This window comes from Pongo abelii, chromosome 5 (assembly GCF_028885655.2).
Source record: "Pongo abelii isolate AG06213 chromosome 5, NHGRI_mPonAbe1-v2.0_pri, whole genome shotgun sequence".
Taxonomy (NCBI): domain Eukaryota; kingdom Metazoa; phylum Chordata; class Mammalia; order Primates; family Hominidae; genus Pongo; species Pongo abelii.
The window spans coordinates 25211734-25225388 of record NC_071990.2 but is presented as its reverse complement, the minus strand read 5'-3'; the positions used below and the strand labels follow the sequence as shown (position 1 = coordinate 25225388).

General features: G+C 37.7%; 1 protein-coding gene across 12 annotated transcripts in view; it reads left to right on the top strand.

Annotated features, from left to right (window-relative positions):
• The window catches only part of CMAH (cytidine monophosphate-N-acetylneuraminic acid hydroxylase), a 377256-nt gene that overhangs the window by 66307 nt on the left and 297294 nt on the right, over positions 1-13655 (top strand). For 3 of the 12 annotated variants that reach the window (XM_054557301.2, XM_063725397.1, XM_054557302.2), the window contains 2 exons: positions 3710-3913; positions 12437-12528. In XM_054557301.2, coding sequence (XP_054413276.1) covers positions 3710-3913; positions 12437-12528 — 296 coding nt within the window. Of the gene's footprint in view, positions 1-2814; positions 3513-3709; positions 3914-12436; positions 12529-13655 lie in introns of those variants that run through there. The other 9 variants (XM_063725398.1, XM_063725399.1, XM_063725396.1 and 6 more) reach the window with 8 other exon arrangements.

Genomic DNA, 13655 nt, shown 5'->3' with positions numbered 1-13655 from the left:
AAAGCAATCCACCCACCTCAGCCTCCCAAAGTGCTGGCATTACAGATGTGAGCCACCACAACACCTGCCTTAGACACAGGGTCTCACTATGTTGCTCAGACTGGTCTTGAACTCCTGGGCTCAAGTGATGTTCCTGCCTTGGCCTCCCAAAGTGCTGGGATTACAGGCATAAGCCACTGTGCTCAGCCCGATATTAATATTTTTGCATCCTCCCTCTCTCTCTCTCTTAAAATATTAGTTAGCCTAGCTGTGGGCTTATCACTTTTTTGATCTTTTCAAAGAACCAGCATTTGGTTTTGTTGCATTTCTCTATTAGTTTTCTGTTTTCAATTCCATTGATTTCTGCTCTAATTTTTATTTCTTTTTTTCTGCTTACTTTGAATTTACTTTCCTTTTTCTAGTTTCCTAAAGTGGAAGCTTATGTGATTGGTTTTAGATATTGAGTATCACAGGGTACAGTAGGTAAATTTTTCTTCTTTTAACCATGGAGTACACATTTTGTTCTTGTGAGGATATTCTTTAAATTCACTAGATATTTACTGAGCACCTACCATGGGACAGGCACTGTAGTCTTGGCCTTCATAGAGTTTACCTTTTCTTGAACAGAATACTGAACATCTTCCCATTGAAAACAAAATACCTAAGACGGGGAGCAAAATGTACATACAGACTGAAAATTCTGAATGAGTTGCCTTTTCTTCCTCCACCCTTTTTCTCAGATTATAACCGTCTGGAGGATTTCTAGTTTCATAAGTAGTCTTTGTTTGGGCTCCTTGCCCTGCTTGGACTGAAAGTATAGTTGACATTTATATCATTCCTATCCTTGACTCTCCCTCAGCTCTGAGCTTAGAAGCCCCAGCCACTGGTCTTTAAAGAGATCCTCAGGGTGTGAGGTGCCATCAGAGCATGAATGAATGACATTTTTACCTCATAAAACTCTACTCCCCTCTGTATTTTTTTGAGGTCTAGATTTTGAATTTTCAAAATAAGTTTCAAAAGCATCACTGTTTATTCCATAGGCCCTTGAAATAGTAAACCAGTGACATTTTTATTAATATAGGTATTTTCTGTGATCTCTAGAGAGGTAAATTTTAAAAATTCGTTTGTTACACACTTATATCTGGTTCCTATTAATCTTCAGAAAAAGGATGGAGATAATTCAAGTGAGATACATACATTGACTATGAAGCTGACTTCTAACTAGTTCCTAGTTTAGATCATAATTAGGCATCAGAAAATAACAGAGCCTGGGATTAGGGTGAGACAAGTGAGACCACTTTTAAGTTGTAGAAAATTTAAGGAATGTAAAAATAAATCTTGATTAAAACAAATTTATTTTAACACAATATTTTTTCATTTTTTTTTTCTTTTGAGATGTAGTCTCACTCTGTCACCCAGGCTGGAGTGCGGTGGGGCGATCTCAGCTCACTGCAACCTCCGCCTCCTGGGTTCAAGCGACTTTCCTACTTCCGCCTCCCACGTAGCTGGGACTACAGGTAACTGCCACCACACCTGGCTAATTTTTGTATTTCTAGTACAGACAGGGTTTCACCACGTAGGCCAGGTTGGTCTCGAACTCCTGACCTCAGGTGATCTGCTTGCCTTGGCCTCCCAAAGTGCTGGGATTACAGGTGTGAGCCACCACACCTGGCCAACACAATATTTTTTAAGGCCAAAATGAATGCACAAATTCCATGACAAACGAAATATCCAAAACTTAAAGACAGGATGTTATACTGCCACACTACCATTACTTATGAGGCAAAAAGGAAAAAGTGTGCCCCTGTATAAATGTATTTTAATGGTTATTTTTCAAGAATATTAATGTATTTGAAAAAATATCAAAATGTTAAAAAGTAGGTGTATTAAAATTCATTTTTGTTTTAATGTTTTATTTATAGCAAAACAAGAATTTGCTACAGTTTTATTTTTCTGATTTTGATAGAAGCAAATTCATTGATATCTTTAAAAATATTTTGGGGAAAAACTAATCATTTAAACAATACACAGAAAAGCATGTATATAGGTGCACACATTTTTTTCTTTTGCCTTCTGCTCCAGTGTGACTTTCACATGGAACTGAGAACAAAAGTGTGGTTAAGTGAACCTGTTCTACATGGCTGTGATATAAGTTGAAATCTGACACAGAACTTTGGCTATATGAATTCACTCAATGGAACAACAAAAATCTAGAGAGGTTTGCCTTTTATACTCTTAGACTAATTATTCCAGGAATTGCCTCAGTGCTTATGTTAGCTTGGTGTCAGATATCTGTACTCGTGAGAACAAAGTCAAAAAAGAAGTCATGAAATTTAGAATGGATTCTTCCTATCAAATACATTTAGAACATATTTTTGGAATAATTTCAAGTCCATTGGGAGCACAATTACTAGGAATTTGGGACAGAGGTGACAATGAGAATCTGCTTTGAGAAAGTAGATCATAATATTACAGAGCTATGCCTTCATCAGTTTAAAATTGGAAGTGGTTTCTCTGTTATTTTCTACCCTGGAGTGTTCTTAAAATTATTTTTATCTCCTTTAAGAAATTTGCAGGGCTTCTAAAAATGAAACTGAAAGTGCCACAAATATGCTTGTGCTCCAAATCAGTTTTAAGTTAACATGCAAAGAGAATTTTGGCTACTTTTTGTTTGGAGTCAAATATAAAACTAAACAACATGTGCCCAGATTTCCTACCATGGATTTGCAAAAGATATTTTGAAACCTTTCTTGGCAAAAATCATATTCCGTTATGATTCAGTGTTGCACTGTAAACAGAGTGTTTAGAAATTGGGGTTTGAGAAGTATAACGGCTAGTTTCCTTAAAAAAAAAAAAAAGATTCAAATGCTTGGTTTGCTGCTGGAGCTTTTTGTAAATTAATCAAATTGAGCGCAGTGAGAGGGGTGATTCATTAAGTAGAGAGCTAGTGAAGACATATCCTGTGAAAGGCAGTGGGCTAAGTGGTAGGGGGAAAAGGAAGATAGAGTGCTTTCAAAAGTGCCTATATGTAAGTAAACAGGGCAGTGTGCCAATTACAATGTTATAATGTTCTACAGAAGAGGAATGTACACAAAGAATGCCAGCCTGGACCTGGGGTGTGTCTTGGAAGGCTTAACCAGGAAGGGGACGATTCATTTCTATTTGAACCAAGACTGATGCTGCGTGGTGAAGGAGAGGAACTGCGTTCTAGGCAGAGGAAGTCCAGATGCAAAAGAGCAGAGATGGGAGGGACAGCACAGTGGTTTCTCAGAATTGAATATGGTGTTAGACTTCTAAAAGAGCTGTGATAGAGGGAGAAAACTGTCAAAGGAAATCAGTAACTGTTAAAGGAAAATACCTTAAACGTCCTGTTTTCAGGCTGACTAATGCCTTAGGGGAGCAAATGAGCAACAGAAACGATTTGAGCAACTGCTGTTCTTTCAAAATACCCAGGCAGAGGAACCGGCAGACGATGGGCAGGCAAGTAAGAGGGCTATTAGTTCTCTAGAAAAGTGGAGAGGCATATTTAACAAGTAAGATGTATATTTATATTCATATCAAGGTGGGGAGAAATGCATCCTCAGGTAGCCACCAAACCTGGGTACTTGGAACGCAAGGGGCTTACAAAGTATTTTAGGGAAAAGGGGTTTTGAGCTGTCAGTTTGAAATGATTATCTCTTAAAACCTAACATTATTAACCTTCCCCCTCAAAATGTTTGCCTTTTCATAGCATCGAACAAACAACTGAGATCCTGTTGTGCCTATCACCTGTTGAAGTTGCCAATCTTAAGGAAGGAATCAATTTCTTTCGCAATAAGAGCACTGGCAAAGACTACATCTTGTACAAGAATAAGAGCCGACTGAGGGCATGCAAGAATATGTGCAAGCACCAAGGAGGCCTGTTCATAAAAGATATCGAGGATTTAGCCGGAAGGTACCAAGAGTCCTTTGCTTTCTCACTGGTGACCTTTCTTGCAATTAGATTTGGCAGGAAATGTGTTCATCTAGAAATTTTAAATGAACCAATAAGCAAATTACTTCCCCTGGAAAATTTTACTCCTGCGTGTTTAGGCCATTTCTCTGATCTAAAATTGTATGTTCTATTTAATTTTCCGCTCTCTTATAAGAACTCTAATTTAAAATTTACTCCTGGCTTGATAAATAGTAAAACCTCTCTGGGGTGTGTGTGTGTGTGTGTGTGTGTGTGTGTGTGTGTGTGTGTGTGTTTGGGTGTGCATAGCGAAAGCACACATTTACCTGGTTTGGTATTCAAAGACCCAAGCCTCCTATAGGTCTCCTTCCCCTCTCTCCCAGAAGTGTGTGTGTGTGTGTGTGTGTGTGTGTGTGTGCATGCTCCTGTGTGTGTGCATGTGGGTATAGGGGGGCTCTTTTCCAAAGCCTGCTGGAGAGCAGATAGAATTTTCCCGGGAGGCTAGTTGTGATTACTAAACAAAAATAGCAGGGCCCCGACTGTTCCTGCCCTGAACAGTGACTCTTCTGATCATTTCTTAGAAGAACTGATGCTGTTGCCAAATTTCCTCCCATCCCCTCCCCTCCTCTACTGTCCCTTCCCCTTCTCTCCCATCTGTATAGATCACCTCTCCCCAGTGCAGCAGCAATACCAGGACAGGATTGTTTTGTTAGTTTTTTTCTCAATGACTGCCAAAGAAATAGCAGCATTGCCTGGCAGAGCCAGATAGGGCTCTTGGGCATATGTTTTGTCAGTCTAATTCTCAACACCAGTAACTCTGTGTTTATCCCCACCTTTCAAGCTTTGCTTTAGCCTAATTTGCCCTGTGTGGCTTTAGTCACTTGGTATTAGGCTTTTTCTTCCACTGTGTTGTCAATCTTATTTCTCAGGTCATTTAGGGGTAGTTTAGTGCTGGTGTATTCAGAGTAAGAGCTGAGTAGTTGTCCACGAGTTACCTGTTACCCAAATCTAGAATGCTTTCTAACGTTCACACAGATTTACTTTGCTCTGTACCTAGTATCAGGGCCCAGCCCCTCATGTTATTTGATTTTTAAATGCTAACAGACCACTGTGAATCCTGAAGATCTGACACAGGTCTCAGTTAATTTAGAAAGTTTATTTTGCCAAGGTTGAAGACGTGCACCCATGACACAGCCTCAGGAGGTCCTGACAACATGTGTCCAAGGTGGTGAGAGCACAGTTTGGTTTTATACATTTTAGGGAGATATAAGACATCAATCAACACATGTAAGATGAACATTAGTTCGGTCTGGAAAGGTGCAGGGAGGGGGCTTCCAGGTCATAGGTAGATAAGAGACAAATGGTTGCATTTTTTTTTTTTTTAGTTTCTAATTAGCCTCTCCAAAGAAGGCAATGATATATGCATTTATCTTGGTGAGCAGAGGGATAACTTTGAACAGAATGGGAGGCAGGTTTACCCTAACCAGTTCCCCGCTTGACGTTTTCCTTTAGTTTAGTGATTTGAGGGGCCCAAAATACTTTCCTTTCACATTTCCCCCCTTTTCTTTTTAAAAATCTGTTGGAGAAAGCATTTTAGAAGAAAATGAGTCTCTGGCCTCAGGTTTCGTCTGATCTCTCATGGCTAGGATGGTTTATTCCTAGATGGGTAGGTCCCGAGTTATTAGGAAAGCTCCTTTTTAGAAGGTGGTTGTAAAGTCTCATGTCCTGTGAAGAGAAAATAGGGGGAGGACAACAACAAACAAAAGAACAATTCTGGAAAATAGATATATGCCACATTACTCTGAAGTCCATACATCAGTAGGCAGGTATGAAAGTGGCTTATGTATGTAAATAGGTTGCTGTTATTTTCTTTTGAAGCTCAAGTTGTCTAGCTTCATTTCACAGGGCTTTATGAAAGCACATCTTAGTTTCCAGTGACTCCAAATTTGGAAAAATGGAGGAAAAAAAGAAGGAAAAAAATTAAAAACATTATTTTGAAGACATGTAGCCAAGAAAAATCAGAATTCAGTCCAAACTGTAGAAAATAATAAAAATTGAAAAACATTACACAAGACTAGAATCTAACAATAGATGTACTATAGTTTTTGAAACATAAGTTTTCTCTCTCCCCTTTCCCATTATTATTAAAGACAAATCATGGCAGGACTGGTTTTCTTTATTATACTTGGCCTAATTCTTTGTATACAGTGTAGCAAGAATAATTATTTTTTACATAAGCTTTTAAATTGGCTTTGATGGAACTTTTTCCACAGAAGGAATCTCAGAGAAGACTTTTTTAAAGCCCAGCCCAGCCATGGATTTGTACCATGAAATACCTATGAGTTGGGTGAATTCCTCTCCTTTTGAGCTCCTAAGAAAGACTTGGGGCTCCTGGGCCTGTCAGAAAGTGACCTTTTACTTACCACAGGTCAGAAACCCTGTACAGGGACTGTGGAGACAAAGGTATGAGGCTAGTTTTTCCAAGGGACTTTTTATTGGCTCCATAAGTCAAGTTTAATTCTTTAAAGGAAAGCACACTATTCCAGTCAAAGCCTTGGTAAAATAACCAGTTTCTTCAAATGTGTCCTGTTACAAATGAAAACAGATTCTTATTGCACTTATGCAAATAACTGTATTGTCATAAGTAAAGAATACTCACAAATAGATTCCAAATTCTGTAGAAATCAGGTAGTTTTAAAAACAAATATGCTCCAAATTTTGTTCAAAGGAGTATACTCAATTGTTAAAAAGCTGTAAATAGCTTAAAATTTTCTCGATTCTGAAAAACAAATTATCAGCAACATTTTAAGCAAAAAGTTAAAAAAGATTACTTCAAATTTCTGTTAGTTTAGTCCATGCAGTTAATTCTTTTTCTGCTTGATATTCATAAACATTTCAGCTCTCCACGAGTCCTCAAAGTTTTTTCTCTGTTTTGATGTCACAGTCTCCAGAGCTATCAGAAACATGCATTCAAGAGCACCTGTTACGAGTTTTATAGCTGATTATAAAACTATCTCTGAAAAGGACCAAAAAAAGATGACAATTGTCTGTGAATAATGAAAAGTTTTAGGGCAGCCATAGTCAAAGACATTTTGTTACCTCTGTAGCACACAATAATTTAACATAAAAATTTATAATTATTACTGATAACATAAACTGTGTCATATCAGAATAATAGGAGTTTCCCATAATCTTGGAATACATACCAATAACATATTTATACAAATACAGCCCAAAGAAAACCAAACACCATTTCATATTGGACAATGCTTCCTGTATAATTTTCATACCAAAAAAGCCAAATATGTCATTTTTGGACTTTAGGGAACCCATTAATAACATCTTAAAGGACTAATTAGGTCAGAAAAAGACATAATGTATAATTTGATTTCGGAAAGTTTGTCAAATATCAAAGGTTTTATACACTCGATATCACAAAATAGGATTACAGGTCATTGTAAAATAAGTCATTCATTTAGCAAAAGTGATAAGGATTTCAAAACAAAAGGGTGAAAACCTTCATTCTTTGAGAGAGAAGACTTAATTTTCTGAACATTAAGCCCCAATAAAAAAACAGCATGAAGCCAATTAAATTTGTTTTTCAAAATTTTATAAAGAATCCATAAAGGTTTAATCTTGATCATAAGATATACCTTCCATGGGCCTTTTATATCTTTGTAACCTTTATTAAGGAGTTGGTTAATGTTTTAAGAAAACCTTGTTAATTTGACACAGGGGTTGATATGCTGGTCTTGCATCAGTGTGCCTTTGACATTAATGGTTAATTTATAGAGAAACTGAACTCACTTTATCTCTAAAAATTAACCCTTGTGATCTCACAAGCCCACCTCTTCTGCAATAGCCCCTGGGCCTTGAGGAGTTGAATGCCTTTAATTTCTGGCCCTGTGTCTCAGCAATGCAGTTTATTTTGATTGGCATCTTCTAGGGGGCCTGGAGATGAGGTTTTAATTGCTGTCAGTGTTTAAGATTTAGCAGGACTTGGTGTTCTTTTTAGACCCAGGAGTCAAAGCCCTGTAACTCAATGTCACAAGGACTTTAAAACCACATACAGGAAGATACAAGAATGTAATAACCTTAATTAAAAAAACATTAAATCTCAGTTTTTCCTAAGCAAACCAAACTTAATAATAATGGCATGGGAGTTATTTTGATAAATGTAAAATCTGTTAGGCCAGTTACCAAAAGGCAAAAGAAAATACCTTCTGCAGTGCACAGAATATTATGTTGGAAGAAAACAATTCCTTCAGACCTTTAAGGAAATGTTGTTAGCATCAGGCCACCAAAAAAAGAAACTGAGCAGGGAAAAAAACTTATATGAGCTGAAAATGAGTTAAAGGGGAGTGTTACTATTTCACACTTTTAAAAAGAGGAGAGAAAACCAAAACCAGCGAGATCAAGCACTGAGACAGTTTGTTCAAGAACTGAGACAAACTTGTCTGTTTACATTCTTGAAAAAATTTGTTTTCCCCGGAAAGGGAGTCTGGTGCCTTCTCCATTTTCTTGAAGGAACCCCAGGCTATTATAAACTATTTTAGGTCTTTCACGCAGCAGAGGGTGCAAGAGAAAGGAGCGATAGTAGAAGCAAATGAAGAAAACAGAATTCTGTCAACTGAGAAGAAAAAAAACTTTTGCTCAAAAAAAAAAAAAAAAAAGTCCCAGGAGAAAAACAAAAACATGAAGGCCTTTTAAATACAAACACACACATATGCGTGCACACACACGCACACACACATCATGGACGTTAGGTTTTAATTAAGCTGACTTTTAACCATTGAGCTCCTTTAAAAAAAAACTTTTAAAATCTCATTACCATATTTCAGCTAGGACAAACTGCTGCTATTTCAGAAGTACAGCCATTGCTCTTTCAGTTTCGCCTGGCTAACAAAAAGGTGGCCTTGTTATGTAAATGAAGCCCCTTAGAATCAAAAATTTTTCCTCTTTTTTTTTTTTTTTTTTTTCCTTTTTCTGGCCATTTTTTCCCCTCCACCGCATACCACGTGTGTGTGTGTGTGTGTGTGTGTGTGTGTGAATTTAGCCACTTCAGAGGCCTTGTTCCCCATAATTTGGAATTTCCTTTGGATTTGATCAAGTTGGATAGAGTTGATCAAACCCAATGGGAAAAAGTCCAAAACAACAATGAAAACAGGAATGAACAACAACAACAACAAAAACAGTTAAGCAAAACAATCACACAACTTATATCATTACCGAGTACTCTAATAGTAAGGAGAAATTAAGACCAGCTGGTTGTTAACTTTAGCCAAGACAAACCCCAATTCAGTTACTTACCTAGGGATGGGTCTCAGGGTGTAGACTGCTCTCTACCATCCTAGAAGCAGAGAAAAAAAACCACATCTTCCCTGTTGGAAGTGAGCTCAAACTCCATAAAGGAGTTACCTGTCTTCCATAGCCATGGAAGCAGGAAGTCTTGCCTTCCTTTTTGGAAGCAACTAAAACTTTTTTGGAGTTTTACTTGCCCTTTTTTTTTTTTTTTTTTTTTTCCCAGCAAAATAAACTTTAGATCTCTACCACATTTGGGGAGATCAGGGATTCTCTGGAGGGCGTGCTCTCAGGCCTCAGCAAATTGTCCTATTGGTTTGAGCCATAAAGTTAGCTCATGCTGGTACCAAGCATAGATTTGTCAAAGGTCAGGGGCATCTCCACTCAGAATCCCTTCATGGTTACCAAAATGTGAACCCTGAAAATCTGAGACAGGTCTCAGTTAATTTAGAAAGCTTATTTTGCCAAGGTTGAGGACGTTTGGCCATGACACAACCTCAGGAGGCCCTGACAATATATGCCCAAGGTGGTGAGAGCACAGTTTGGTTTTATACATTTTAGGGAGACATGAGACATCAATTAACATATGTAAGATGAACATTGGTTCGGTTTGGGAAGGCGGGACAACTTGAAGCAGGGAGGGGGCTTCCAGGTGATAGGTAGATAAGAGATAAATTGTTGCATTCTTTTGAGTTTCTAATTAGACTTTCCAAGGGAGGCAATCAGATATGCATTTATCTCAGTGTGAGCAGAGGGGTGACTTTGAATAGAATGTGAGGCAGGTTTACCCTAAGCATTTCCCAGCTTGACTTTCCCTTTTAGCTTAGCAATTTGGGGGGCCCAAGATATTTTCCTTTCACACCACTATTGCATCTGTAGCTTGCTTCGCTCCTCAGGGCAGCCAGCTGGACCAATAAAAATACAGGATGCCCAGTTAAATGTGCATTTCAGATTTTAAAAACTAATGTATTTTTAGTATAAATATGTCCAAAGTAGTTAATGGGACACCCTTTTAGCTGGCAACTCTGCTCTAGGAGAACCTCTAGGTAATTCCCTGATAGCCCATTTTGATGTTCTTCCATCTTCTGGGTGGATTCAAGTCAGTGAAGCCTCAGACATAGTTCTGTCACTGGTAAACTTCCGCCAGCACTTCAAGGTGTTGGGGTTTTCTCTTCCAACGATTACAGCTTTGAGACTCTGGGTTTCCTCTCCTAGTTTTTTAACTTAGCGGGCCATTTCACAGAGTGCCACTTAGCCAGCCATTTAAGGAGGCCTTAAAGTTTACTGATTAAGAGCATCATCTCTCCTTATAGACTACCTGGTTTAGAAGCCTGATTCCACCACTTACTAACTAGGTCATAACCCTGGACAGGTTTCTTAGCCTTTCTGGACCTCGGTCTTCTCATTTCTAAAATGAGGATGAAAATATTACCTACTTTGTCAGGTTGCCGAGAGGATTAAGTGGTGCCAAACACATTAAAAAACCTTAAAAGAATGCCATATGGTGATATACGGCAAGCACCTCAAAAAAGTGAATTATAGTTACTATTTTATTTCTCTGCAATGAGCTTCTTGTGTAGCTTATATAGAGGGACTTATTTACAGGAACTCAGATTGTTTTTGTATCTAATATGCTCATCTAAGTATAGTGATTGCTTTGCCACAGACTAGCCTTTCTCTTCTTCATTCAAAGCCTTGCAGGTGATTGACCTATTCTGTTGACACATTAGTCCTCCCCTCTTAGCTCTCCTGCCCATGAGGAAGCAGGTTCTGCCAGCTTTATTCTCAGATGCAGCTCACCAAGCATTTGTATGTTGAAACTGCATTTCTGTGTTAACTTACGCTCTGTATTCTCCCATCCATTTCTCTGAGTTCAGTAAATTATAGTTGGATTCTCTTTGTAGCTATTTATCTGAAGAAACTGTCTTTTCTAGCTTCTAGGTTCCAGCCAAGAACAGAGACCTACCTGTTCTACCCACCATTATTCAGCCATTTTTCTTCTCAACACAACCAAGATCAACAAATCTTATAAGCCATGATTCTCCTTTTTAAAGCCTATCAATTTTTCACAACCTCTTCTAGCTGGAAAGCTGTTGTCTCCCTGTCATCTATGAGCAAATGGTTCTGCCAATTTTCCCTTTCATGGCCTGGCATGCTGCATAGCTGCAGTGGGAATATTCCATCAGAACTAATTGAAAGGTTGTTGGCTACTCATCAATGAGAAAGGAGTCATAAAATAATCCTTCATAAATTGAAGCATGGAAGATGCTTTTTGCCTCATAACTTGCAGAACATGAAATACTGGATATAATGAAATTCAGAAATGTCAGCATGATTCACTTATGTTAAAGTAGGTGTTTTTAGTTTTAAAAAAATTTGGTGTTTCTGGTTTGTGACAGATTTCTTTATTTAAAAAATTCTTTAACTCTTAAAACCAACAAAACATCACCAGACACACCATCAAAATAGGAAAAATGGAACTATTTATATCCCACCTCTAGCCACTACATCCCCCTCAAAGTTGTGGTAAGATGGGGAAAAGATACTGAGCAACCTGTTTTGTTACAGTCTGGTTCTCATGCTAAAACAGGGTTGCTAGTGTTAAATAAAAATACAAGACCCTTGGTTAAATTTAAATTACAGATTTATCAACTAATTTTCTGAATAAATATGTCTTAAGTATTATAGAAAGCATATTTAAAAATTCATTATCTGAAATCCATATTTAACTGAGCATCTTGTATTTTATCTCACATATATGCTCTAAAATCTTAAACTATAAGATCTTTTCTCTTTGAAATATGTAACCTTTGGTTGACTATTCTAGGGGTCAAGGATTTTAGAGTGATATAAATTATAGATATATATTTAATACTAAAGTTTTTCCTTCTATTGGCCCCAGTTGGATCTTATCCAGCTTGGCTTTTATAAAAGAGGTGTTTCTGAAGACTGCTTTATTCTGTTGTCTCTGTTCTCTAAAATGTGTCATTTTGTGACATGGAGTTTATCTTCAATTTATTAATTTTATTTCTAAAATTACCTATTGATGATTAGGCTTTTTTTTGAATATTTAAATATTAGCTATTGATAGTTTTTATGTATTTTGTGTTCAACCAACTAATTCCATTATAATTTAATCTCATTATGAAAGAATACATTTAAGCCCAATAAGGATTCATTTTTATTTTTACCATTTCATAAACTTAAGTACAATTTTTCATCCAGGTCTGTTAGATGCACAAAGCACAACTGGAAATTAGATGTGAGCACCATGAAGTATATCAACCCTCCGGAAAGCTTCTGTCAAGATGAGCTGGGTAAATACCATCAATATCGATAAATGTATTCTGCTATTATTGTTATTGTGGTTCTTGTCAACTTATTTCTAATCTCACTTGAAGCTTAGGATACATTCTGATTTTAAACTGTTAGATCTCTTTTTAAGTACAAGGAGACTTTAAAAATTTTGTGGAAAAATGGAATTAAGAGGTAAAAAATATAAGCTTTATTTCAACATAAGCTCCATCAAGGCCAAGACGCATTTGTAGGCGATAATATCAGCCATTTCGTCTGTCCCTAAAGAACTGAGGGTCCCGGGAATTTAACCATATAAATGCAGTCTTTTAAAAATTATTAACCGAAGAAAAATGGGTGCCCTTTAAAGTTTTTTGGTTTTGTTTTGTTTTTAGATGGAGTCTTGTTCTTGTCGCCCAGGCTGGAGTGCAATGGTGTGATCTTGGCTCACTGCAACCTCCGCCTGCTAGGTTCAAGCAAGTCTCCTGCCTCAGCCTCCCAAGTAGCTGGGATTACAGGTGCCCACCACCACCCTCAGCTTTGTATTTTTAGTAGAGACAGGATTTCACCATGTTGGCCAGGCTGGTCTCGAACTCCTGACCTCAGGTGACCCACCTGCCTTAGCCTCCCAAAGTACTGGAATTACAGACATGAACCACCCCACCCAGCCTAAAGATTTTTTTTTTTTAAGATTAGGAAAGAAAAAGAAGTCAGAAGAAGCCAAATTGGGACCGTAACCAGGTGGATGCCTAATGATTTCCCACAGAAACTCTCACAAAATTGCCCTTGTTTGATGAGAAAAATGAGCAAGAAGCATTTTTGTGGTGTGATTCTGGTGAAGCTTTCCTGGGCATTTTTCTGCTAAACCTTTGGCTAACTTTCTCAAAACACTCTCATAATAAGTAGATGTTACCACTCTTTGTCCTTGCAAAAATTCGACAGACAAAATGCCTTGAGCATCTCAACGAACTGTTGCCATGACCTTTGCTCTTGAGCAGTCTGGCTTTGCTGTGACTGGACCACTTCCACCTCTTGGTAGCCATTGCTTTAATTGTGCTTTGTCTTCAGGATCATACTGGTAAAGCCATGGTTAATATTCTGTTACAATGCTTCGAAGAAATGCTTCAAGATTTTGATCCCACTCGTTTAA